At 37.8% G+C, this 26,714-nt stretch overlaps 1 protein-coding gene across 3 annotated transcripts in view; it reads left to right on the forward strand.

Annotated features, from left to right (window-relative positions):
• Positions 1-227: 227 nt before the first annotated feature.
• DTNBP1 (dystrobrevin binding protein 1) overlaps positions 228-26,714 on the forward strand; it is a 65,203-nt gene continuing 38,716 nt past the window's right edge. Inside the window, exons 1-6 of one of the 3 annotated variants that reach the window (XM_066188949.1) lie at positions 228-302; positions 3,522-3,572; positions 6,522-6,572; positions 7,290-7,350; positions 9,877-10,024; positions 16,437-16,569. In XM_066188949.1, coding sequence (XP_066045046.1) covers positions 247-302; positions 3,522-3,572; positions 6,522-6,572; positions 7,290-7,350; positions 9,877-10,024; positions 16,437-16,569 — 500 coding nt within the window. In that variant the 5' untranslated portion in view covers positions 228-246. Of the gene's footprint in view, positions 303-481; positions 711-3,521; positions 3,573-6,521; positions 6,573-7,289; positions 7,351-9,876; positions 10,025-16,436; positions 16,570-26,714 lie in introns of those variants that run through there. The other 2 variants (XM_066188959.1, XM_066188967.1) reach the window with 2 other exon arrangements.

The following is a 26,714-nucleotide window of genomic DNA, read 5'->3' on the forward strand; positions in this document are numbered from 1 at the left end:
TCAAGATCTAACCCTGATACCGCCCGGGCTTTAAGCGCGGTCCTACCCTCGCACAAGGGAGGACGCAGAGCGAGCGCGCCCCCCCCGCCCCAGCAAAGCCCGGCTCCCAGCCCCGCCAGAATGAACAGGGAGCCGGGAGAGGCGGAAGGGACGGGGCGGGCTGAGGGGAGGCGGCACCGGAGGCGGGAGCTCAGCCGAGCCCCGCCCGCGCTCCTCCCTCCGGCGCTGGCCTTCGCAGCCGGGAAGATGCTGGAGACCCTGCGAGAGCGGCTGCTGAGCGTCCAGCAGGACCTCACCGCCGGGTGGGTATCGCCTAGGGCACCGCGGGGCTGGGGAGGGAGCGGGAGAAGGGCCCGCAGCCCGGCCGGGCAAGGAGGGGGGGAAAGCAGGTGACCGGGGGCCGGGGGAGGCGTGGACTGGCACAGGGGGGAGGAAGAGGAGGAGATTGCGCAGACGGGAGCCGCTGCCGGGACTGGTCTGTCACCCGGGGTGCCCTCCTGAGTGCGGGGTCGGGCTGGAAACGCGGCTCCCGTGTCCCGAATCCCCCTGTGTTCCCGCCTGGGCCGGGCGGCTGATGGCGGGCTGGCGAGCCCCGCGGTGCCGCGGGCAGCTCTGGGGAGCAGGAGGAGGAGCCGCGGTGCCCGGGAAGCAGCTGCGGTCAGGGGAAGGGGAGAGAGAGGGACAGACAGACCGCTCTTGTGAGAGGAGATGTGAGTGGGGTCAATTAACGCGCTTGAAGTTTTTATGAAGTTACCGACCTTCAGGGTTTCATGAATCGGCGTAATCCCTAAAAGAGCATTTCTGGGCGCCTCTCGGTGTGGGGAGAAACTTGCTTTTCCTGGGAAGATGAGTTTCTGTCACTTGGGGAAAAGAAGCGCAGGATAGGCGCGTGGAACAGCCCCATGCTTGCACTAAAAAGTAGAAAGATATTCTTCCTGCTCTGCCTCACGAGGTTTATTTGGGTGGGCCCCGTGTCGATGCTGTTTTTAGTACAAGCAGGTGGCCCAAGTGAGTGTCACTGGAAGTCAGCGAGTGGCCGGAGGACAAGGTCATGCCTGTGCTGCAGAGCTGGTGGCTCATGATGAGCCACAGGGGAGTATTGCGTTGTAATCAATTATTATTAAAAACTGTGTGGTCTTTGACAATGCTAAGGCTGCCTTATAATACTCCTGTGGTAAATATTTATATATAGTGAGGAATTTCTGCTTCCCAGAAACCTAAAATAAGCAGTTTATCACTACATACTTGCACCAGTGTATGATGGTCAAGAGAAACTGATAGAAGAGGCTGCCAATCAAACAGATAAGTTGCTTACATGTTATCTGTCTCATCTTACCAAACAGCAACTAAATATTAAACTCTTTTAAAAATAGAAAAAAGCATTGCTTTATTTCTGTCTGACTTTCTCTTTTGTTTCTCAGAGGAGCTGATATGTCAGTACAGTGTAAGGCTCTTTGGAAAAGGGTGTTTTTCACATAGTGAAAGAGGACAACAGAAAGGTCATAACATGCCAGATCTGATTGTCATTTAACTCTGTGAATCCATATTTGTGTTTTCCATATTTGCTGCAGTGGAGTCAGTATATTTCCATGTATTTTGCTTTCTTCGTGGTGTTGCAATGTTTTGTTCTGAGAACAATCCCTGATTTCGTAATGTCCATCTTTGTGTTTTGGCAGCTCCATTAATGTGCCCTTGTTCCAGTGTCCCGTCATTAAGGGTTATTTTCATCTGTGGTGTAATCTCTTTTATTTTTTTTCAATTGGGAACCTGTATCTCAGAACCACAGTGGCAGAGGCTGTGCAAGGCATCTTTTTTTTTTTTTCTCTTTAGTGTCCTCATGTAGACAAAACACAAATTGACCTGGTTTGCCCCCTCTTCCTTCCTAGACCATGCAACCTAATTTCTCGGTGTTCTGAATTACTCTGTTCTGCACCCCACCAAAGTGGTAATAGAAGTAATTTTGTGATGTTGAAACTTTAGCCTAAAATTGTCTAGTTCTCAAAACCCAAAGAAAGTATTTTTAGTGTCAAGTAGTAGCCAACTTGTTAACTACACATAAATGCTTGCAAAGTAGAACAAGCTGAATTTAATGAAATTGCAATTGGGAAGGTTTTCCAGCGCTTCTAAGGAAATAATATGACTTCCCAAGGAATATGGGGACATGTATGTATTGCTGAAAAAGATTAAATCTGGGTTGTGTGGTTTAAAGAGAGGTATTTAGAGTTATTAGCCATTTCTGTGGTCTCCTTCCTTGCTCAGTTTTCTCTGCTGTTTAATTCTGTGTGTCCTGTGAGCAAGGTATCTACATTTTGACCTATTCACCTGCTAGCAAGCTTTTGCAGGAGGAGGAAAAACAACCAAAAGGGATGCAGAAGTGTGCTGCTGTTTCAGGCCAGGCTGCATACTGGGGAACATGGCAGCAGAGAAGGGCAAATTGCAGAGCTTCCCTCAGCAGTGAGCTTCTTCCCCAGTGCACTGTGGTTGTTGCTACTTGCTTGGCTATTATAAACTGCTCTTCCAGAGGGAGTGGAGACCTGCCTTAGCATGTCTTTTCTCAAATTGTCAGCCACCTGGTGTGCTGTACAAGTTTGATATTTCTTTGGGTTCCTGGAAAATAGTGGTCAAGACTGGGGGAGTGATTTGACTACGCCTCAAAGCAGCCTGAATATCTGTCTGTATATTGGGTTGTTTCTCAGTCGCTGGGTTGCTTGGGGTTACAGATATCGCTGTCATGTTTGGAGGATATCCTCGGTTCTCATAGTTCTTTTCCGTCTTGCTTACGTCTGTTTCATTTATTTCTTCCTGACTTTTACTGTCCTGGACTGTGTCTACAAAGGGTCTAGAAATTGAGGACAGCCATTGCCTGGATGGTCAGCTTTGGTTCTCACTCTACGGTGTCAACTTGACTAGCATATACAGGTTGTCTGAAAAACAGTGGACATTATTAGGGGGAGGGTTGTTTGGTTGGTTTGGAGGGGGATTTTTTTGCTCTTGAGGAGCAAGATACCAGTCAGTTTGAAATGGACCGTGTGTGAAAGAAGCCTCAGATCTGCTCAGTAGCAGTGCACTGTGGTGATACTGCTGGAGGTTCTGAAAGCTGGCAGAAGAAGAGTTGTGCTTGTGCTGGTTTTGTGATGGCAGACTTATAGCAAGTGGGTACATGTGTTCGTGTGACTGTCATGCTTAACCTTGCCATGAGATCCTTCCTGTAAATGGTATTCCTCAGGGCAGGATTGGTTACTTCTTTGCAGGTCTTTAATTCCTGTCTGCTAAGGAAATTGTATCCACAACTCCCAGTTGCCTGATGCACTTCTACAAAAGATCTCAAATGTAGCAGCAGTGTCAGTGGAAATAAATTCGTGTGAGGGTCTCCACAAAACTAAGCGAATTTAGATTTATTTGTGAAACAAGCTGAGACAAAATTAACTGTAATAGACTGGAATTAACATGTTGTGTTCAAACAATTTTTTGTCTAGTTTTGGTGTTGTAAATGTCTGATGGATTTGTGTTTTGATTTGTAGGTTGAAGACTTTGGGTGACAAATCAAGAGATGCAAAGAAAAGCAGGCAAAGGTACTTCTGAATGTCTTAATATAAGATATTCTTGCTAAGAAAAAATTTGAAGTGGCTCATATATATGAGGCAATTGCAAGAGCATTTGCATATAATTTTACAAAATACTATTTTGACAACAGAGAAGCTTAACCAAAGCAAATGCTTTGCTTAATACAGCCTTCATTGATAGGCCTAAATTATTTCTAATGGCTGTCAATGAGTTTATAAATTATTATTTAAATTAAATGAATATGCAGTGTTATTGTAGTACCTCATAGAAGATTCATGTTGCAGTACACTGAAATGTAATTGTTTAAAATCTCTGTGAATCTCATGTCCTAAAATTGTAACTCGGGGGGTGGGGGGGGGTTACTGTAAAAACAGAAACAGGTGCCTTTTTTTGGTGGAAAATATATGTGTAATTAAATATTCAATTTTCTGTTTCAAGAAGTTTTGAGAAATGTGCCTGTTTGGTTTTCTTTCTTTCATTGTTTTAGGGGTTTGTTTTAGTCCTCTGCATTTTAGTTCTCTGCTCATTCTTTCATCCTGTGTAAGCTGCAGGGAAAGACTACTTGATGTCTGTAAATTACATCTGTGAGAGTTACTTCTTAAAATCAGGTCCGATATGCTTTAGAGTAAAGCATGTTCTTATTAAAAAATATTATGAAGATGCAAATTATTTTAAAAACAAGCCTAGTGCTAAAAATAAAGCATCTGAAATAAACTGTCCTGAGTTCTGAATCCTCATATTTTGAGTATAATTTTTTTTTTAACGGAGGACCGGTTGTATGGACAAGGCATGGAGGCTAAACTAAGGTTGGGGTAAGGTCTGAATAAAACCGTTTTAGGTAACGGCCTTCTCTGCATGTTTCCAGTCCATAATATTTTGGTTCTTCTGGGGTACTGTTATAAATACCCATTGCTTTTTGAGAAAACCACTGGGTGAACCAATTGAAGCATCAGAAATGGGAATGCTGAGGTGGCTTTTGTTTTGCTGATGAAGTTCAGGGGCAAACACAGCTTATCTTGATTGTAAGGATGGCTGAGGGCATATGGATGGGAGCCAAGGAGAGGCCAGTAAGGGTGGTGTTGGAATGGGAGTTTGTCGCTGACCCTCTGACCAGAGAGAGAATGATGATTTCTCCAAAGAGCTTGAGGAATCCTCTGCTTCATTAAACCCCCATTCTTGATGGGGCCTTCAGCTTCCAGCTCCTGAAAGGGCAATCAGTATGCAATCAAGAAGTGCCCTGGGAGGTGTTAAGGGTAACTACTTGATGCCTCTTCATAACCTCTTTGGCATGAGGGAATAGCCTTAGGAAAGCCAGAGCTCACCTGGAATTGACATTTACAAGAGATCTCAAGGACAAGAAGAGCTGCTAGCCCTGTGCTGGTAATAAGAAGCTGAAAAAAAATATGGGATTGGTGATGAATGGGGTGAATTACAGCAAATGTAGAGGTTGTTATTTAATGCCTTTGTAGCTTCAGTGCCTTGTGCTTAGTGAAAGGGGTCAAGGAGACTGACCAGTAGTGAATAAAGATAGATTGAAGATACCTCTTGGCACATATGGTCCTATGGGCTTTTATGGATTGAGTATCTCATGAAAATCAAGAGGTACAAATTCCATGTTTCCCTGGGAAGAAAGTATCCCCTGCAACAATGCAGACTAGAGCTGAGAGACTATCTGGGAAGCAGCTTTGCTAAAAAGACTCTGGAGTTCTTGGCAGACAGCAGGCTGAATGTGAGCCAGGGACATGCCTTGCAGCAGGAAAGGCCAACAGCTAATGGGGCTGCAAACAATACCCAGACAGTGGGATTGAGGAAGATGATTGTCCTCTGCATTTGGCACACCTTAGACCACTAACTACCCTGTCCCCCAGTTTGAGAAAAGTGTTAATATTCTGCAGCAATTTAGTAGAGGGCCACCAAAATGGTTGGGGCAGGAACTCTGTGTATGAGGAAAGGCTGAGATGGGCAGTTGTTTAGCCTGGAGAATAGGTGACTTCTGGGAGACCTAGCTTGAGCCTGTCATTACACGTGAAGTGGTTATTGAGGAAAGTGCTATGTGGTGGGAGCCGGAAAGGTGATAGGCAGAAGTTGAAACAAGAGATGGTCAGACAGGAAAAGCTGAGAAAAGCTTCCTGAGGAAGTTGCTTTGATCTCATAGCTGTTTTTAACAGGGGATTGCAATAGAAAGTTCCTGAGTTCCCTTTCTACCTCACCGATTCTGTCACTTTTCCCTTGCCTTAAGGATAGGAAGGTTTAATTTATGGTAGTTCTTTTTTTTCTTTTTTTCTTTTTTTTTTTTTTTTCCCCCTCCCATTCAAATTGTTTGGTTGATAGTGCAGCACAGTCTATTTGGGTGAAATTCCAAGAGGCAAATTTTGGATGACATCAAGATCTTCTCATAGTACTTAGAATACTGCATTGTTAATTTTCTAACTTATTATGACTTCAAGCTGTTATTAATGGAAGTGTATGCATTGAATAGGAGATCATTAGAGCATTAAACTGGCAAAGGTTCTTTAGCTTAATATTTATTTTTAGTGTAGAATATATTAAGTGCAATATCTGTATTGAGGGACATGAACTTAAGTAGTAGTCTTTTCTTTCTGAATATTTCTGTGCCCTTTTTTAGGTTAAAATGATATTCATCCTTTATCTTTGTTAACTGTACTTAGAAATTATTTAATAAAACTTATTTTTAATGGACACAGTTGAAAAGAGGTAAGAATAGGCTATCATAAAACATCAAGGGATAAAAGCAATCCTAACTTTGGAATATTCTTGTCAGATACACCATGTAATGTATTTTAAACCAAAGTCAGGAAAATGTTTGTGAAAGTAGGAACAGGAGGAAACATTTCTGTGCTCAACATATTTATCAAGTGCAGATGTGTGTGCACACATTTTTTTATAACAGCCTTCTCTTCTTTAATGATTTTGTACATTTGCGATTTGTTTTATAGAACTGTTCAGTGTTTGCCAGAGTTTTCTGCTGGACTGGAATTACTAAGCAGGTAGGAGTTTCCTTTTCTTTATTAGTGTTTACTTCCTACATTAGTTTAAAAAAAAATCTAATTCCTTAAGAAAGAAATTAGAGAAGAAAATCAAAGTATTGCTAATAGGTATTTGGTTTTTCTGCAGTTAAACAGAGTGGTGGAGTGGTTGCCAGATGATAAATGTGTTTAAAGCTTGCCCAGTCCTGGAGTGTTGTCACATTAACGAAACTGAAGTTCTGGAGGAAAAGCTACATTTGAAAGATGACTTTAGTCCATGTCCTTATGCAGAGGGGTGAAGGAGGCCAGCACTGAGCCCTAGTCTGTGGTTTCATAACTTGGACATATTTGATATAATTTCCTTCTGTCTTTTTTTTTTTTTTTTTTAATTGGGGGGGTTATATGTATGATTCCAATTTTGTTAATTTTTTTCATTTTCTTAATTGAATGGAGTTCTAAGTGATGTTTAAGGTATTGAGTTGTCTTGTAAGTATTGGTGGGTCCATTTAGCTTTTAATGTCGCTTAGCAGGTTAAAAATCATGAATCACTTTTTCTCTAAAAGATGTGATTTCTCACTGCATGTTTGTCTTGGCAGAATGGTAAGTACTGGAAAGAATTACTCAGCTTTTTAAGCTGTAATTTCTGATAGTATCTGTAAATATAAGCACAGTGACATCCATGAATTCCTTACTGTGTAAGGAGAACACAGTAAGAATAGTAATTTTTCTTCTCTTCAGATATGAAGATGCTTGGGCTGCTCTTCATAAAGGAGCCAAAGATTGTGCAAAAGCTGGAGAGGTAAGAAAAAAATGACTATGCCATGCATAGAATATTTTAATATGTGTAAATAATTTTAAACTAAAATTTTTAGTACCAGCCTACAGGGTTGACCTTGGCCCCCAGGTAAACACCCACACAGCCCTGTTCACTCTCACAGTAATGTAAACAACAATGTAATGGAAATGTGAAATAACAAATAACATGATGCAATGTAAACAGTTGCAAAGATGATGTTGTATATTACTGCTGGAGCTCTTTCAAAGCAGCATGGCTGCAAAAGTACAGAATGTATTTGGAGTTGAGGCACCTTAGTGGTTTGTAGCAGGGCAGGGCTGTGGCACTGAAACTGCTGCCCACTCCTAGTGCAAAAGAGACAGCAAGATTGGCTTGCCCAGCTGAAAAGATTTGGGAAGTTTTTGTGCTTTCTCCTAATTTCATTCACTATTCCTGCCCTGGAAGCAAAGTGACAAGTTGTGTGGTTTATTTGTGGAATGAGGGGAAAGGAAACTTCCAGTGTTACCAGTGCATTACTCAGCGCGACTTTCAGTTTCAAGCCATGTTTAATGGACAGACAGCGTAATCTGGGTGGCCACAATGCAGAGCAGGACTGAGCTGTGGGGTTCTCTGTCCTGGCTGAAACCTTCACTTTGGCTGGGTGCATCCTCCCTGGCTCTTCTCTTTACTCTGAGACTTCTCTGTGTCATTTTATAATGGATGAATAGCTCACTGTGTATTTTCAGTAAGAAAGAAAGTCTCTTCTGTACTTCTTTCTCTTGCCTAATGATATGGCCTTGCTTTTCCCTGCGTTCTGGTGAAAACCTTCAGGTGCTGGAGATGGAGTTCTCCTTGCCAGTTTGGCATGCTTTACTGCTCATAATGTTCTTTTTTTTCCTAGAAAATCTCTTAAATGATGTGGTCACAATTTTATAATACTTGCTGTAGTTTGCTTTAAAAATCGTAGTTTTGAAAACAGTGTGAGGTTTCATATATATTAAACTAATATAACCTAATCTCACATATTATGGCTGCTTGGGAAAGTGAGAATGAAAAGCTTCCAAAAAGGCTTAAATTTTCCATTAAATTCAGATATTTACTTTATACACAACTCAGTGTATGTATTGCTTGCGGAGTTTTGTTATTTTTTTTTGTATAAAAGGGGAAAATAAAAACTGTGTAAGCACAGAAGATTGACTGTAGTGTAGAAGACCTAAAGGTCTGCTTGTCCAGTATTCTATTTCTGCTTACTTGTGCTGTCTTATTTATTAATGCTGAATAAAGTGAAAATTTCAAGCTTTAATTGCAGCTTACATGTTAAATGGTAGATGTTAACTACCAGTTCCATGTACAAAAGTCTCCTTTAGGTGATTGTCATTTCAGCTGCATTCAGCTATCTCAGGGCTGAAATGTTTGTGGTGTTTGTCCCCATCTCATGGTGGCTTGTTTTGTTTTTTTTTTGTTTTCTTTGCTGTTCAACTGATATAAATACCAAATCCCAGTCTCAGAAATAGACCTGGCTTTATTTAAGTAAGACTGTTTAGTTGTCTGAAGTGTTCCATTTCTCACTAGGCTTTGGAATAAGTTTTCAGAACTTGTCTGGTGAAGCAGAATTTGTTTTTAACAGGGATAGGTAGCTGGAGGAATTTGCAAAAGATAAAAGTCATTCTTTTAAAAGAATTGATCTAAAGTGGGAGAATTGTACATTTGAGAGCCCATTGCTAAGACTTTTTCAGTTTCTGCGTATAAAGACTATAAAAACTGAGGAGTTCAAAATGCAGATACAACTGCAGGCCGTAGTTGTGTGCCAGAGGAAGAATGGGTAGTGGAATTAAGAGCAGGGAAACTAATTGAATCATCTCAATTACGTATAAGAGAAACGTTTGTTACCCAAGATCTCTTGATCCTGGGGTTTTTCATAGAAAATATAAGCAAAACTTTGAAGCAATGTATCCTTATCTTATTATATAATAAAAGTTAGGAAGAATGAAACAAGAATTGAACTAATGTAGAAATGTTTTCATAAACACTTGGCACTACTGCTGTTTATCACAAAAGCAGAAGAACAGTGAAGTTGTAAAGGCAACTTTTTTCTAAATATCATTCCTTTTACTTTATTTTCTAGACTACTTTGCAGGTGCAGAATTTTCATTTTTATTGTTAAGAGGAAATTGGTATGACTGGCAGCATTAAACTATTGATCTAAAACCGCCCAAAATCGCAGCACTGCAATGTTGTTATAGTGCACCAGTGCTACACTGCTGCCAGAATTTCAGGTACATCTTGTTTACAGTCAATAACATCCATAAAATACTCCCTGCATTGATTAGTGAATTGAGAAATAACTTTTTGTCATATTTTTGTTCAATGCATTTTGGTATAAATATTCCATACTACAGGGGATTTTATTGAGCATGTTGTGTATTTACTTGAGGAATACACAAGTGGCGGTGTTGTAGGGTTGCTGTGCTGACCTTATGCTTCCAAATGTATTAATTGTAAAAATTAGTCAAGATGCTCATAAACAGATACATAAATTTGCAATTAAAGACCTGTTTGTTGCAGCTGGTCGATAGTGAAGTTGTGATGCTTTCTGCACACTGGGAGAAGAAAAGGAACAGTCTGGTGGAACTGCAGGATCAGCTTCAGCAAATACCGGGGTTTTTAGCAGATCTGGAATGCCTCACAGCAAGCCTAGGTAAGTTCTTACAGACATAGCAAACATTCAGATCAGTAGAGAGGATTAGACTGAAGTTTAGCTGTTGTGAATGCCGTGGTTATAAAATTAAATATTGCTTTCTGTGGTAAAACTGTGGTTCTTAAACTTATCTTAAAAAGATCGACAAGCAGCAGTGGTTGCTCTCTCAGCAGTTAAAATTTTGTAAGTGTTGTTTTTTGGGAAAAAAAATTGACAAATGTTTGAACAGGTGAAAAATGCTATTCTTGAAGTCTTATTAAATAGTTAAGATTTTTGACAGTATAAACACTCACGTATATAGCTGCTTCTTTTGGAGTCTGTGTAATTTTACATAATAATGCTTAAACTTATCTTTGGGGGTGGAACAGGGGGAAATTTACCTGGCTAGGGAGACTTTCAAGACAGACACCTTTGGCTTTGGATAGCTGTTGTTACCAAAGGTAACTTCCATAGTTTGAATTAATGTACAGGGTTAAGATATTCTGAAGTGATTCCCAGCTTTTCCATAGATGAATATTAATGCTGCCTATTAAAATTAGCAAACACCTCATGTTTATTAGGTGGGTTGCAATTCTTAAAACTTTATCAAAGGTTAACCTGTTCAGTTGATTTAAAAGATGAATGCTTTGGTGGACTAATTCTGGAACCTCTTACACAAAACTGTTGATCCACTGTTGAAAATTAAATTAGGAAAATATGTTGGAGACTCTTAGTCTCTGAAAATCTCTACTATTGCTGAGCCTTGAAATGAGCAGGCAACATTTGACAAGCAGCAACCCTGTCTGTCCACAGTACTTCTCTTGATGCTTCCATGAAAATCTGTAAGGGGTGCATCAAATTCAGGCTTTGAAAAACTGCTGTCTGCACATGGATTTTAGGTAGCTAAGTTTCCCAAGGACTGTACCTTCACTCCTCTTTCTTACAGCAGGTGGGAAGCTGGTACAAATTCTTCATATGATTGCAACTTTTTTTTTTTTTTTTTTTTTTTTTTTTTTTTTTTTTTTTTTTTTTTGTGGGATGAGCTGGATTTATGTGCTGACATGATATGAAGAAAAGGAGAGTTCTTTTCTGTCTTCAAGGGCTAATTTCTCATTCTGCTATGGTCAGTGGACATGCACAAATCAGCTTTTGTTCCTGGTAGGCTGGTAATAACTTTGCTGTTTATTTCTGAGCTGAGGAATGTATTCTACTTTTTATTACAATTTTCTTAAACCATCTTGTTTAATAAGGCTTTATTATCTGTGCTAGCCATTTAATATTGGCTGTTTGAGAAAAAAAGAATTTCTAAGGAAATAAAAGTTCAAATAATGATTCAATAAAATACTGGATTTAGTATTATCATGCAGTCCACTGGTATCCCAAAGATAAACGATGTAATAGAAAGCTAATAGAATTGCCTTTATAGTTCATAACTACAAATGCTGTAAATCCTGGTGGATTTGGGCTACTTTCTGATTCCTAATACAGTTTTATGAACTAGAATTAATCTTACTCCAATTGTAGAATTTCTTGGAGAGGTGTGTCTCTAGATATTTTTGATACTGCAGAAGTAGGATTTAAGGAAGTATTCAGTAGCCTGCTCAGGGAAGCTAATGAATTTTGAAGTATAGTGCTAAGTTTCTGAGATTTGAACCAAACCTTCTAGCTTTACTTTTTGTGTCAAATTTTAAGTAATTTATCTAAAGTTCCTTATTAGTTCCTCCTAGCAACTGTGAGTTTTTAAAAATCGTTTTGGGTTTTATTTTTTCTTCTAATAATTTTATGGAGTCTATTTGAAGAGATAGGTATAATTTGTACGATATTCAGTATCTAACCTCCTAGAGGTGATTTAACAGAAATTTACTGCAATATTCTGCTCACTGTTTTTTAGTTTTTACAACCCTTAACTTACTGCTTCATATTAATATAAACTGTACTCAGTTTTCCAAGAAATGACGATTACTCTGGCTGTAAATTTTCCATATGAGTGAGTGAAATATTCTGGAGAAAAAAAAAGTGAAAATAGAATCACGAAGTGCTGGATTATGTAGCCAAGATGTAATTTGGCTAACCATCATTTCAATAAAATAGTTGTTTCTTCTGACATGATATGCTTCTAATAAATCTATTAATGCTTTCATTTTGAAAGTAGATGGAGAACCCTGGCTGCTTTCGGTAAAAGAAATTTCAGATAATGGAAATGAACCTTTTTAGTGACCTACTTAAAATTGGTATGACTCATGTACAGATTCTTCAGCTTTTGCTATGTATTACAAGACACATTTTCATTAGCAGTTTTATAAAGTTCTTTAGCTTAGGTATTCACATTATCAGTCATCCCTCACTTGAAGTAGGAAGTCTGTGTCTTCATTTGATAAATTTATTGTATTATGCAATATCTTGTAGCTGCTACTGAGAACTTTGAAGAAAAAATTACTCTTATGTAAAAGTGAAAAGGATGGTTACTGCCCTTTCAAAGTGCAGAATTGGAATCATCAGTTAGGATAGTTTTTATTTGAGATGTTGTAGGAAGTATCTGCTTGCTGATACCTGACATACTTAGTATGAAATGTGTTTTCATGTTTGACCAGTGGCATTTTGCTCAAACATATGTTTTGATTTCAGCAAATCAATACACACAAACATTGATCCAAATCTACTTTCTCCCTTCTTTTTTTTTTTTTTTTTTTTTTTTTTTTTTTTTTTTTTTGGATTTAATGTTAAGATTTGATTTAATACTGATTTCAGAAAGACTGATCTTGTACATAGGTGACAGATCCAACACAGGTTGAAAATGTTTTACTGGTGGGACTGGGAAGAAAATAAGGCTGGGGATTTAGTCACAGAGTTAAAAGCCTTTGCCTCTTCGTCTTTATGTTTTGGGTTTTTTTTGGAGTGAGGGCTATAGGAGGGTGTGAAAATTCATTGTGGAAACAGAATCTTTTGCAAGGATACTTTAGGAGAAGTATCCTTATTTATAGCTTGACTAAAAGGTCGGTCTTTTTTATTTCAGATTGTATATCAGTATGAAAGTTGCCATTTTCTAGCTTTGCGAAATTCAGTCTAATTTTTTCAGAATTTGTCTTTACCTCTACTGAGAAAATCAGGGAAAATTCATGTAAACCCAGGGAATTTGAATAATACTGTGTAAAGACAGCTGTGTTCAACAGGGAATTTTTCTTCATAGGCTCCAGGACACACCACTTCAGCCGAGGGGGTTGTTGTATTAGGTAGAGATATATAAATGTACAAAAGGCATACAGTTTGGTGCTGTAAACTTGGAAGTGTCTGAGGATTGAATACACAAGGAAAAGGATGCTAGTGTACTTGCTATGTAGTTACAGCAAGGAAGCTGCTTTAAGTTCATGGAAGTGGTATAATACTAGCTGGGTTAAAGATCCTTTCTGTAAAAACAGATAAAAATTGAGCAGTAGTAGAACTGCAATTATATAAAGTTTTTTTTTTCTTTTTTTTTTTTTCTTTTTTTTTTTTTTTTGTTGCAGCTGAATTAACTCTTCCTATTCATATATGCCTTTCACTGCTCATTTTAAACTTTTAGTAATCTCTGCCCCTGTGTGGCCTAGAGGTAGAGGGAACATCTTTGATGTAATTGCTTCCATCCTTTCTGCTTTTTGCCTTTTAGTCAGAAAATAAATGAGCTTTGTAGAAATGTCTTTATTACTCCTGCATGGCTTCTGTTCTTTGAGTGGCTGGGACACTTTAGGAAAACTACATCTAAAGTTAATGGAAACCTATTTTCTGTCATACAGCTGTGATTTAGCTATTTCAACAAATTTTGTACTCATACAGAGCTACAGATAACATAGGTTTCAGCTAGAAAAATTATGTGGTAAATTTAAGTTAGGTACACTTTAGAAAGAAAATATTTTCTGGATAAAAAAATCTGTGGTTGTTGAGTTCTAGGTAAATACTTTTATACCTGATAGCTGGTAAACTAAGGAAAACGGTGTATGCTGATGGAAGATAATGTAATGTCATCTGGCCAAACTTTAAACATACTTCAAAAGAATTAAAGTTAAGAATTAAAGTTTCAATTAATGTTGTTATACTTGTGCTAATATACAAAATACAGCCCAAACTGCTATAATTGGAGTGATGTGACCCAAAGAACAAGAGTTTTTTTCATCTGTCTAATAAAAATACTATTTCTACCAAGTGTGGCATATTGCTGTACATGAAAATTCTTAATCTAAAAGCAAATATATTTTTTAAAATCTGAAAAATATTTAGAGGAGATGGGTTTTTCTACAGCCTAAGTTTCAAATTGATTAAATCTGTAGTTTTCTTTGGCACTGCCTTTGTATGCACAGTGCATATATTCTCTTTCGGGTAAGAGAGATGTTAACTCTCAGCTGGTGCTGCTGCAAGTGAGCTTGGCTTCGACTATTTTTTGTGTAAAGCAATTTTTCTTACACTTCAGAAAGGGAAAAAAAAACTTCTGAAACCTCTGTTGCAGTAAAGCAGGATTGTTCCCACCTGGAGAGATCTCTAGTGTCCATTCCTGTTCTTCAGGAGCACACTGTTTTCTGAAATTCCCACTAGAGGCTGCTCAAATGCAAGTGCTAGGAATCAGTTGCTCTCTAGAATTTACTTTTCTTCATTCTCTTTATTTTCCCGTCCTTTGTTGTTGTCTTTTAATATTATTTCATCAGCAAATACAGCGAAGCAGGTGGTGGAGGTTTTTTAAGTGGAAAAAACAGTGGTTGATAGGTACCTTAGTAAATTATTTTCAGTCCTGCTGTGTTTGAGAATTTTGCAGATTATTAAGGGAGCAATTATTCTGAGAAGCAAGTTAGCACAATACAGGTATTTGGATTTTAATGCACTCAGAGTCCATTTCTTAAAGAAAAAGGGCCTACCAATCATAATTGGAATCACGATGTTACATTTTGAGTGTGTCGGGGTTTTGTGAGAGAAAATTGAGTATGTTGTAAACAATGAATGTTCCACATCACAATATGTAGAACTGAAAACATTTTTTTTCCCTCAAACTTGTTTCTGCATTAATTGCCAGCTGCTTTTTTTTTTTTTTCTTCCCAATCCCTCCCCTGTCCCCTCAGTGATCTGTATATCTGAGAAAAATAATTTAGGGAAATACTTGCTGATTATATGATTCATGTTCCCCTTTCCTACTGTTGTGGATCTTCCTTGTTAGGGCCTAAAAAAATGGTGTTACGTGAAGCCAGACATATGACTCTGCATCCTTGGAAATTTGCTTATGGAGTCCTAACTTTTGCTTTTCTAGGGGAACCACAAGGATGGCTATTTATAGTGGAGCAATGTCTAAGGAAGTTGAAATTGTGTACTGTCCAAGATAGGCTTCAAGTTGACTGGCCAGGCCAGAATGGAGGATTTGACTGATGCCTTCAGCTTATTGTTTCCTTCTTTTGAGCATCTGAAATACATTAACTCTGGCTGCTATTTGTTTTTAAAAATGTGCATTAATCTTGCTTCTGCAATTTACCTTCCCCCTGGTATAGTAGAAGTCGTGGCAAAAAGATGAATAATATTCCTGTAATTCACATAGTTTCATCCCAGAGTGAACAGCTGGATAGGGTTTGGGAAAATAGTTTTTTCACTGTGAAATCCTGAGGAGAGACGTGAAGTTTAGCATTAATCACTGTCAGGGAGAATGATCCTTTGATACAAGGTTCTCATGGGTTCATTCAGCTGAGGAGGGACCTCAGGAATTGTCTAGTCCCAATTTCTGCTCAAAGCAATGCGAGCTATGAAATGAGATCAATTTTCTCAGGACTTGGCATGGACAAGATCTGTTTGAAGTTGAGGTCGAGCAATTATGTTTAAAGACGAGATTAAAAGATGTGTATGTAAAATAGGTAGATCTAATTGTAAAATTTGCATGTGTATGTAAAATAGGTAAATCTCTATATTTAGCTATCACTAAAGGATCTGTCTTCAGAGACATAAACACATGTTCTTTTAAATTACCATGACATCATGTGAAAGCTAAAATTCTCCCTGTATGCTTTATTTTTGCTTCATTTGAATAAATGAAGATTTGACCTTGCCTTGGCCAGCACAGCTTTATTCCTTGGACTGGTACCATGTAGGAAGTGCTAAACTGACAGTCTGCTCAAGAAGGAGAAGTGTGAGTCCTGAATGCTTCTCTTCCTCAAGTGCAGGCCAGGAGCCTGTGACACCACAATGCTGGGACAAATAGAGTGGTTTAGCTCTTACTACAATCGAACCTCAGATAGATCTCCCCTTAATGTGGCTCTGCTGCCACTATTTACTGTGGGATTTTGGATGAGATTTGTTTATCTTTTGGAGCCATTTATATGTGTGTAATTATCCCCATGTTAATTATTTACCTTTATGAAATCCTGTTTCTGCTCAGGTGACTTGTTTTTCTGTTGATGCAATTTGAAATTCATGCAAGTCTTTCTTACAGCCCAGCTAGAGGCAAACTTTGAGGAAATGGAGAACCATCTATTGTGTCTTGAGGAACTATGTGAGCAGTGTGAATTGGAAAGATACAAATGCATGCAGACATTACAGCTGGAAAACTACAAGAAAACAAAAAGGTAAATAAAACAATTGTTATAAATATAAATTAGCATACCATATAAGCCTTTTGTAATTAATGTCCCCCATATATAATATAATCCCTTTTATTTTCATCTTCTGAAAAAACAATAGTCTTTGACAGGACGTTGCAAATTTGTTGTAGATTCATTGAACGTCTTAGTGATGAACAAAGACTACATGTGTTTGGAAAATTATCATGACGTTGTTGTTAAGATGAAGTAATTTTTATTACTCTCTGCAAAGAATTGGAATAAGGGCTGTTGTTAATAAGCACAGATAAACTGTTGTTTCTTTTAATCCCTTGCCCTGGTTCATGGATTCCTTTCTTTTTTTTTCCCCCATGTATCTGTCAGGTTAGGAATTGAATTTTCCTCTATCTTCCTTTCAGTTCTATCAGTATTCAATCCTGTAAGTACCTTTCACTCTGTATGAAAGGTATTAATCTCCTGCCATTCTCTTTCTTGTAAAAGCAGGGCATTAATTCTTGGAATCAAAGTTCAGCTTAAAGCAGTATGTGTGAAAATTCAGAACTTTCAACTCATGAGCTTGTGGTTTACCTAAAAGATAAAGTAGCAAGAGAAAATACCAAGCGCTTAAATAAGTTAAACTGTTGACTTTCTTGATTTCTGTTACTGTCAGTGCCAAAAATAACCTAATATAAGGAGATAAGAAAAGCAGTATTTCATTTATTATATAAATTAGGAAATGAGGAGTTGAATTGAAGCAGTTTGTCAAAGACAGTGTCTGACAGCCTGTTAGGGAAGGGTGGGTAGATGTACATGTTGATTGACGTGGGGATAACCAGGTTGGTGACTTGATCTCTCCAGGAGGGAGTCCTGCTGTTAGCCAGGGGAAGGACCCTGGTACCCACTTTGCCTCCTTGATTGTGGAAGCAAGTTTGATACATGTGGTAGGGTCAGAACAACTGGTTTGTCTCGCAGTTCTGATGAGGATGTGGGCGATCAAGGGCAGGACTGTGCCAGACAGCACTGGCCACATTTTGCTTTGCTTATCTGTGTTCTTTTTCTTGACCCTTCTTGCCATTCTTGTACCTCTTTCTTTTTTCTTTTTTTTTTTTTTTAAATCACAGTCTCCTCCCAAAAGACCTGTTCTTCCCTAATTACTTTTTCCCTATTGGTCCTCATTTATTATCTGGGGAATCTTACCCTTCTATGGTGTTACAGCTGCAGTTACTGAAGGAGTGCTGGTGTTGCAGGTTCTACCTCCCAAAAGGTCAATGATACCTTAAAGCTCCCTTTTCAGTTTTCTCTGAAATTTGACTGTTTCTCACCTAACTTCCCTTTAAACACCTGTGAAATCCAGTCATCCCTCATGGTCATGTCTATGGCTTTTGTCAGTATCTTGTTATGTTATCTGTCACATCTGCCAATTTCTCATGTCGCTTCAGTTTTTCGTATCCTGTTCCGTTCTCTTAACCTCAGGCCAGGGCCTCAGCAATGGTCTCAGCAATGGTAATTTTCCTGCAGCCTGGATTTTCTCTTTCCCAGGTCAGGGCAATTCCATATTCTCTCTCCAAGAAAAGTCAACAGCAGACAGGCTGAATATTCACTTGTTCAGACCTACCTGAGTAGTTTAAATATTTGAGCAATAATTTCAGAATTCCAAATATGTACTATTTAACCAAATAACACTAATTTAAAATGTGTATAAAGCAACAGATTTCGTCCCATATAATTATCTTTCTGCAGTTTTCTGAGTGGTTTTTGTTCTCTCTGCCATCCTTGCTCCTTTTCCCCTAGCCACTGCTTTCAGCATCAAAGTAAAGCGTTAAAACATTGCCTACTCTGCTTAGCAGCATCTAATCAGTTTTATAAATAGAATGCTAAGCAAGCTACTTAGTGTAATTATAAGCTGATTACATTTGGTCAGACCTAGACAAAACAGGAAAAATGCAGGTAATTTCTGGTTGATCATTACCACTGTATTTATTTAGGTAAGAAATTAACTGCTAGCTCATTACAGGAAGGACACTTGCCTGTGTAGGTGCTTGAAGTGCGAGCAGCCGGTAACTTGATGTGAGTGATTTGTGCTGTATGTTTGGGACTCATATCCTGTCTCCCTCTCTTTAGCACTTGGGGTTTTCACTGTGATACCAGCTGAAAGAATCAAGGAGGGAGGGAGGGGCCAGAAGTCTATGCTCTCTCTTTAGCACCGGAATTATTTTCTGGGAGTAAGTGGTTTCGTATTTGAAAAAAAAGAAAAAAAAGTATTTCATGTGTTTTGACAATATAGGGATGAAAAGTGAGATTAATATTAACTCTAGAAACTCGAGTTATTTTAAGCATGTAACAAAATGTAATTTTGTTATAAAGTCACTGTGGAGCTTAGGCTAGAAGCTAATGTATTTCAAATCTTTTGAAAAAATCCTATATGAAAGAAGAAGGTGCTTTAGGTCAACATTAAACCTATGAAATGCAGCTTATGGTAACTATGGGAACTTATTTTAAGAAATAGGTCTCTCCGTATTAAATAGAGCAACTTCATTTCAGTTCAAACAGATCAATTTTTTCCCTTTTGTCATTGTCTTGAATACTAATTTCAAAGTAGATTCATGAATCCAGGATATTTTCCAAGTTATTTGAAAGCCTGGTGTTTGGGGGGATTGAAGTTGGTTTTTTTTGTGACCTTATCTCTGGAATTTTAATATTCTGTTTTTTGTGTTTGAATCCATTGATCAGGGTACTGGTACTGTTGTATGAAGTCTGGATTCCACCCTTGTTTTCTCTGGTTAGTCTCTCTGCAATTGTTTGGATATATGTTAGCATTAAACCATGTAATTTTGTTTCCTGTCTTTTTTTCAATGAAGCACAATTCTTCTTCCTTTTCCTTCCTTCTCCTACTGAGGATATTCCGATTGCAGAAAACTTTGTGTCTCTTTAGTCTCATGTGGCAATTTTTGCTTTCCCAAGTGCACAGTGTTCTCTAGGAAACACTGTCAGGAGCTCACTTTTGTGTCATCTTTTTTTTTTGTGCCCTGAATGGCAGCCTTGTGGTAAGATAAAAAATTTCTGACCTGAAGTTGTACTTCCTGTGAAGCTCTTGGTACCATTTGTATCCATTTCAGAGAGATCACCACATTTGGCAAAATTGCAACTTTGGATTGTTTTGTCAATAAAAAGGAGCTGCCCAAATGCAGCATTTTGTAGGAATACATTGGGAATAGCAGAGTCCTTGTCACTGGAAATGAGTGAATAGATTTTACTATATGTTATTTGACTTAAAACAATTGTCTGAATGATATTTTTTAGGATGTCTTTTTTAAGAATCCTCTCTGTTTTTCAGTATTTGTCAGCTTTGAGAACAGATATAGAAGGAAAATAAGTGTAAAAATCTAAAATCCAAATCTTAGTGGGACTACTGTTTTTCCTTTTTGATGTTATTTAAACAAATGCTTTACTTGAAGAGAAAATAAATTCTTAAAATTTGTATTTATTCCTGCATTTTTTAATTTTACAGGTTTATTTGTCGTCAAAGTGTAACCCCATGCTTTTGTAATTAGTGCAGTAGGTGAGGAGTTGGACTGATTGTCATAGTTCTTGTTGGATGCATTGCCATGCCATGATGGGGCTTTGTTGCTCCTGGGGGAGGAGAATGTATGATTTACTTTCTCATTCAGAAGGGCATAAAATTTATGGCAACTGCATTGTGTAGATTAGAGATGTATCTGAGAAAATGTCTTAATTACTGCTGTTTTCTTCTGTAGACTTTATCCTTCTTTTTAATTGCTTTGGGAACAAAAGGAATAGTAAGGGTTGTTGGACGTAGATACAGTGGCTTATCTTAGGCCTGACCAACATAAACATTTGAAAAGTAAATACAGAAAACCCTTCCATATCTGTAGCTCTTGTTTAGATCCCATAGCATTCCTCAAGTGATAGGCTGGAACAGTACTCTGTACTGTACAGCATCCTCAGTAACGCTTTCTAGCTTTACATGTAATTTATAAAATTTACTTTTTATATGTAAAAAAGTGTATCTGCGCCTTTGTTGCAAATGTTTTGAGCAAGTTTATTTTTCCTTTTGATGTTAAGAGTACTGTGAATTATTTCTGAGGCCACAGCTACATGTTTCATGGTCCTCACCAAAGTTTTCATCAGTGTAAATTTCCATGCCATACTCTTTTTGATCAGTCTCCTAGTGGTGTAGGTGTGGAGCTGCTATACCTCTGTGTAACTGGGTACTGAAATAAACATTTTTGCAAGATTGGATGCAGAAGTTTTGTTGTCTTCAGGACGGTTTTCATGGCAGATGTGCAGTGCATGACTACCTTTGCATTTTCATTAGGCGTTGATTAAGTTTCTGTACTCGCATTGCAAAGATGTTTTCTATCCTGTTTCAGGAGTTTGGATACAGCACAATCAGCAGCAAGTGTTTTCATGGTGATAAGTGGCTGGAATAAATTTTATGGCCATCAGTTGTTGCAGTTCTTCGGGCAGACACATGGAATGAGAATTCCTATTGATCCTGAAGAGACTTGCACAAGCTTTGGGAGAGTTTCATGGATAATTTTGCTTCCTTTTTTTTTTGTAGTTTGAGGGCTCTGAACTTTCTTTTGTTTGCAAGAACTCTTGCATTACAGTATTCTGCATACGACAAGCCCAAAGGAGTAAGCTGCTTCATTATTAGTGAATTTTACTCCTACCGGTGCTCCCAGTATTTGGAATCATTGGGCAAGACTGAACACCCAGCAGATTTGGAGATTGCAGGGGTTTTGGCAGTTTTTTCTCTTATTTGCAAAGTGTCAGTGCATGGTATAATTTATTTCACTTTTGATTTAGTTTTGCCTTTTATCTGGTGACCTTTGCTTGATACTGAGAGACAATGACATTGTTACAAAGAGATATGCTGCTTTCCTTCTCCTTATAGTCTTGTTTTCTTTCTAATAGGCAAATGAAAGACTTTTTTCTTTGGTTTTTGTGACCTGTGGTTAAAGACTGAATGTCTGTGTTGGATCCTCTGTATCTTACAACACCTTTTAATAATGTTATCTAGAAAATGTTAAAACATTATGTCAATCCTGCATAATTTAGCTGTACCTTTATGTGGTGCTTGTTAGTGGGTATAATCTTCAAATCCTGTCAAGCTGTTAATACCAGGCATTCTTTGTCCAGACTTACTGTACCAGTAATAGGAACAGATGGTTTAGGATTGCCTTAATCATCATTTTGTACCCTCCCTCTCTTCAAAAATGCATTATTTATATGTGTAATTAATTCATTGTGGCTAGTGGCAGAACAGGGCTTAGGTGCTTGCCATTACCGCACTAAAATTCATTCTCTGTGTTGTGCCTCCTGATAAATTCTGTGTTTCTTTGCTATGGATTGTTTCCTGAGATCTTTGATAACTCTTTTCCACTTATACTGGAAACCAATTCATTTAAAAGTAGTTTCAAGAAATGCGTTAAATGCGTATATTGACGATGCTTCTGTAAGGGAGATATTACATTCCTATCTATTTACATTTACATTCAAATGTTGAGGATGTCTGAAGAGGTACAAGTTGTAACTTCTCTCTGGCACAATTGCATTCATGCTGCATGGAACCACATTCAGCATTTTAGGTGAAGATTGCACATGGAGTCACAAACTCTTTTTACTTACTTGTTTCTGTGAATTTGGGTTGTACCGTATGTCACTTGTGAATAAAGCTTGGCCAGTTTTTGAATACTGTCATTTTTCTTCTTTTTAATCCTTATGGGGAAATTGATGGCCAGGTTAAAAGAAGGTCTGCAGTTTCTTGCATGGCTGCTTACCGAAAGCATGTTTGCAGGAACTCCTTTTCTTTCTAGAAAAAAATGGTGGAGTTGATGGTGGAGGTGGCCTTTGATGGCAGATTGTTTGAACCTTCTCTTAAACTTCACCTTCTTTTACATTCTTTTTAGTTTCTCAAATTGTAGCTTCTCTTAATTTTCTATTCTCAAATTCCAGCTTTAAACTTTGGTTCCTAAAATTTTGGTTGTATGATAAAAACAAACAATGTTGATACCTGTATGTTAATGATCCAATGACTTTGCATACAAAGATAAAAGTTTAAAAAAATGTAAAAACTGTCAGGTTTTTTGGATAACAATAGGATAAAACAAAAGCATTAAAAGCTGTGTTCCGTGCAGAATCTTACATCTGAAGGCATGAGCTTTTAGAGGGAGCTAAGCATTTTTTCCACATTTTGAATTCCAGTTTGGAGTGGTTCTAATGGTAAGTGGCCTGTGTCAGTCTTTTAGCAGAAGACAAAACTTGCCTTTAATGATTTTACTTCAACCATTTTCTTATGATTTTAAGGCCATCTCTCTTATTTTTTACTGTTCTTTTGAATGATGGTGCCTGAAAGTTGGCTTCCCATGCTCTTAAGATTTTTTTGGGTTTTTTTGAAACATTGAAACAGAAATGCTTTCACTGTACCCTGAAACTGCTGAGTATATTAGGGTAGTAGTTGTTTTTGTTTGTATTTATTAACTTGATTGCCAGTTAATGTTTGTAGTTTCTGTTGCAAAAGTTTGCTGGGATCAGTTCCATCTTCAGGATTGAAGTTAACGTAAAAGTTTTGCTGGACAGCAGACTTCAGCAATTTCTGTGTTTGCGTGAGTATGGACGCAAAAAAGTCTCCATTGTAATATTATTGAAATGCCATAGTTCTCTGCTCTTCTCTTTTAGTGAATAAAGTGTCACTTTTGATGACGAAGGATCCTGACCTGTCTTCAGTGTTTTGGCAGATGAATAGAAACCCTTGCCTGCGGTTCAATTCCAGCAGTAGTTTAGTAATAGTGTTGGTTTTTACTAATTTTTCAATACTCAAAGGCTTTTCCTTGCTTCAGTCTCAAGTGTATTTCAAAGTAGTAATTGGCCTAAGTATCTCCAAGGGGTGCTCAACCAATCTCAGGGATGGGGAATACAGTTCTGTGTCAGGATTGACAAAAGTGCTAATCATAAGTACAAAAAAAATAAAAGAAACAAAAAACAAAGTACTTGAATTATTTCTGTGCAACATACAAGTAGCATAGGTTTTGAGTTCTCAGTTTTTTGGCTTTTACTTCTGATGATGTCCAGAGGAAAGTCCCAGAGGAGAGATCTTGTGGCTTTTTAGCTTGCTAAAGCTTGAGTCAGGCTATGGAAGAATTTTCTTTTAATATATAATTTTGAAAACTTAACTGTATCAGACATAGCAGAGGAAATGCAGCATTTCTCAGTTTCTGGGTTGGATTCTGTTAGGTGTCATAGATATTTTTAGATTAATTTGCTGATAAGCATCTATACTTTCTTCAACTGTACTCTTCGCAAATAGTATTTACAACTCAACATTTATTAACACATAAAATTGTAAAATCTTTCATGTTTAATCCTCAATTTTTAGCATCCATTTGCTGTCTTGATACTGTCTTTTGTTTATATATGTCTAGTAGTTACTGACTGTTACTTTCAGAGCTTATGTTATAAAATTGTTCCTGACATTAATTTAGGACTTTGTTGCTTTCTTATCTGCTTATTCTCGTGATAAAATACAAAACTGTCAATTCTAGCAGGTGGCATCTTTGTAAGCAATGGGGTGTTTCTGTGGTCTCCTGGGTATTTAAGTGGATTCCTTGATGTTTAATTACTTAGGAAATGGATCTTAGTGTTACAGTCCCTGGCAAGATACAGTAGAACCTGAGATTTATTTTCTTACTGTTGCTGAACGAATTAAATTCCCTTTGATCTCAGTACCTTAAAGCAGGATAGTTATGCCTCCTGGTCCTCCCATATTCTGAATTCTAGATTTATTTTTGTTTGTCAGGGATACCAGCACAGTCTTCCTAGTGTCCATCTCATCTGCTCAGTGGCTAGAGCAGGGTTAATCTAACAATGCAATGAAAAGCCTGAGGGGAATGGGAAGGTCCTTGGGAATTTGCATATGCCTTCTAACTAGATTGTAACTCTTAACTGGTCATGTCAGTCACCCTGTGGGACAAGTCATATGTTGTAGATGGTTTGTTTCACCTGTTGTCTCCACAATTACATTTTCTCGCCACAAACCTTGAATCTCAACTTTTCTATAAATGAAGAAGTTGAGACCACCGACAACATCATCATTATAACACTACCAGATATCTTAAAACCTGGTAACTGAGTTTAATGTGTATAGAATTTCATAGAGTAATTCTACTCCCACTCATTTCCCCTCCCCCCAGTCTTTTATTCAATTTTATGAAAACAGGCAACTGGAAGTCAGGAATTAACACTATTGCCTATATGTGTGGCCTGATAGTTTTCATTATTTCAGTGTAGATGGAGCCTGTACAGCCTCTTGCTCTCAAAAAAGAATCTGGGATTTGTAAATTGCCCTGCATACAGAACGAGATTACTTTTGAAACATCTCCATTCCTTTATAGTCTGATTATGTTAGACTTTATTATGTTAGCCTGTTATTTTAGCCTTTTTTTCTTGGTCAGAAGTGCTGGACTTTGTCTTTCACTGAAAAGAGCTATTTATATCATAATGTGCCTCCTAATTCAGTCCTTTCTTCTGAAAGCTTACTGTTAACTATGAAAAGGTAAAATCTATTCTTATGTGAGTAACTCGCCAGGTTTGTTGTCAGTAACCTAAAATTTAGAAGCTGAAGATCATATAGTCAGGTGCCAGGTGATTGTATTGGTCAGGGGTCAGACTCGGCATGGGAGCTCCTTTAATCCTGGACAGATGCTGAGCAGCCCACACGGGGCTGCAAGAGCCTTCATGCATAGCAAGACCAGAGGCAAGGAAGGCATGTTTTCCTTCTAATAGTAGTGGAAAGGGTTATCTTGTCCATCTGTGAAGTGCATGAATGTTCTTTTGGATGAAAACTCCTTAAAATCCAGGTGCATTTCCCTGTGGAGCACTTTCAATTGCCTTGTGTTTCCTCCTGCTTGTCTTTTAACCTTACTTTTGAGGGCCACTTTTCCAAAACTGCTTTCAATTTAATCTTTTTCATTTTAATTACTCTCACAAATTGATGTTCCTTTACATTGCCTGTGTGCTGAACATGAAGCTCAGTTCTTAATATGAGGTCAGTGTATTCTGCAGATGACTTTTTGTCTGTAGACTCTTAGAGAAGACACAGGAGGTATCCTCTTTCTGTCAGCTTATCAGTAAATACAAAAACATTTATTTACTTGGAGAGAAGAGTAATACTTTATTATACATTTTTCTCTGTGCATCTGTGTGCCAGGTCTTAATTACCCAACTAGAAAATGTACTGATATACTCTTAAGCCATCTGTTTTTCCAATGTCATCACAAGTCAGTTTCCTTCCCACTTCTCAGTTTAGTGTCATGTTCTTCCCAAAGCTGCTGAATAAATGAGATTAAGGATTAAAATTTTTAAACTTGCAAGGTTTTGTTTGGATAACTTGACTTAATAAATAAAAAAAAAATCTTCCATGCTGCTGATGCTGAACATGGTTTCAATAAGCATGTACTTTCGTATGTATTTCTAAATAGAAATATTATTGAAAATCTTGTTAGAAACCAGAAGATATGATTAATTCATGCTGTGTAAAATACAAAATATTCAGTCTTTGAGTCTGAATTGGGATAAGGATACTAGGAAGTACAGATCCTTACATTTCAAATCTGTGTTTTTACTCTATGCTAATCATAGATACTTTTAATTTTTCAGAGGGAAAAGAGTTTTTGTCAATATTAATTTCCAACTTTCTTAATGAATGGTAATTATGTAAATGGATTTAGGGACAACATCTTGGTGCGTCTCAAGCCTAAAAATATTGATGGATTTTGAAAAGGAAAGTTCTGAGGCTTTAGACAAAATGAGTGATTGCCACTTGGTTACTGTATTACCATCTTGTTTACTAACCTCTCTCAGCACAATGGCAGTAATTGTTTTGTCTCTCCTTTTGCAGACAAGTGTCATAACATCTCCTGATTTTAGGTGCAAGTAATGTAGTTTTTTCCCCTCTTACTTTCACAAGATGTTTCCTCCAGTATGGTTTTGTTCAGTCCATGGAAAAGAAGCATTTCCTGTGATTGTGGTTTCCTCAACTACTGTGCCATTATTAAAAAATAAGGAGGGCAACTTGTGAGAGTGCTTAAGAATTTTGTAACTCTATTTAGAGTATACAGTGTAGGAAAAATTTTTTGGGGTATGAACCTGCA

Source organism: Chamaea fasciata, unplaced genomic scaffold (assembly GCF_029207755.1).
Source record: "Chamaea fasciata isolate MVZ Bird 193981 ecotype frontalis unplaced genomic scaffold, bChaFas1.0.hap1 SCAF_1, whole genome shotgun sequence".
Lineage (NCBI taxonomy): Eukaryota > Metazoa > Chordata > Aves > Passeriformes > Sylviidae > Chamaea > Chamaea fasciata.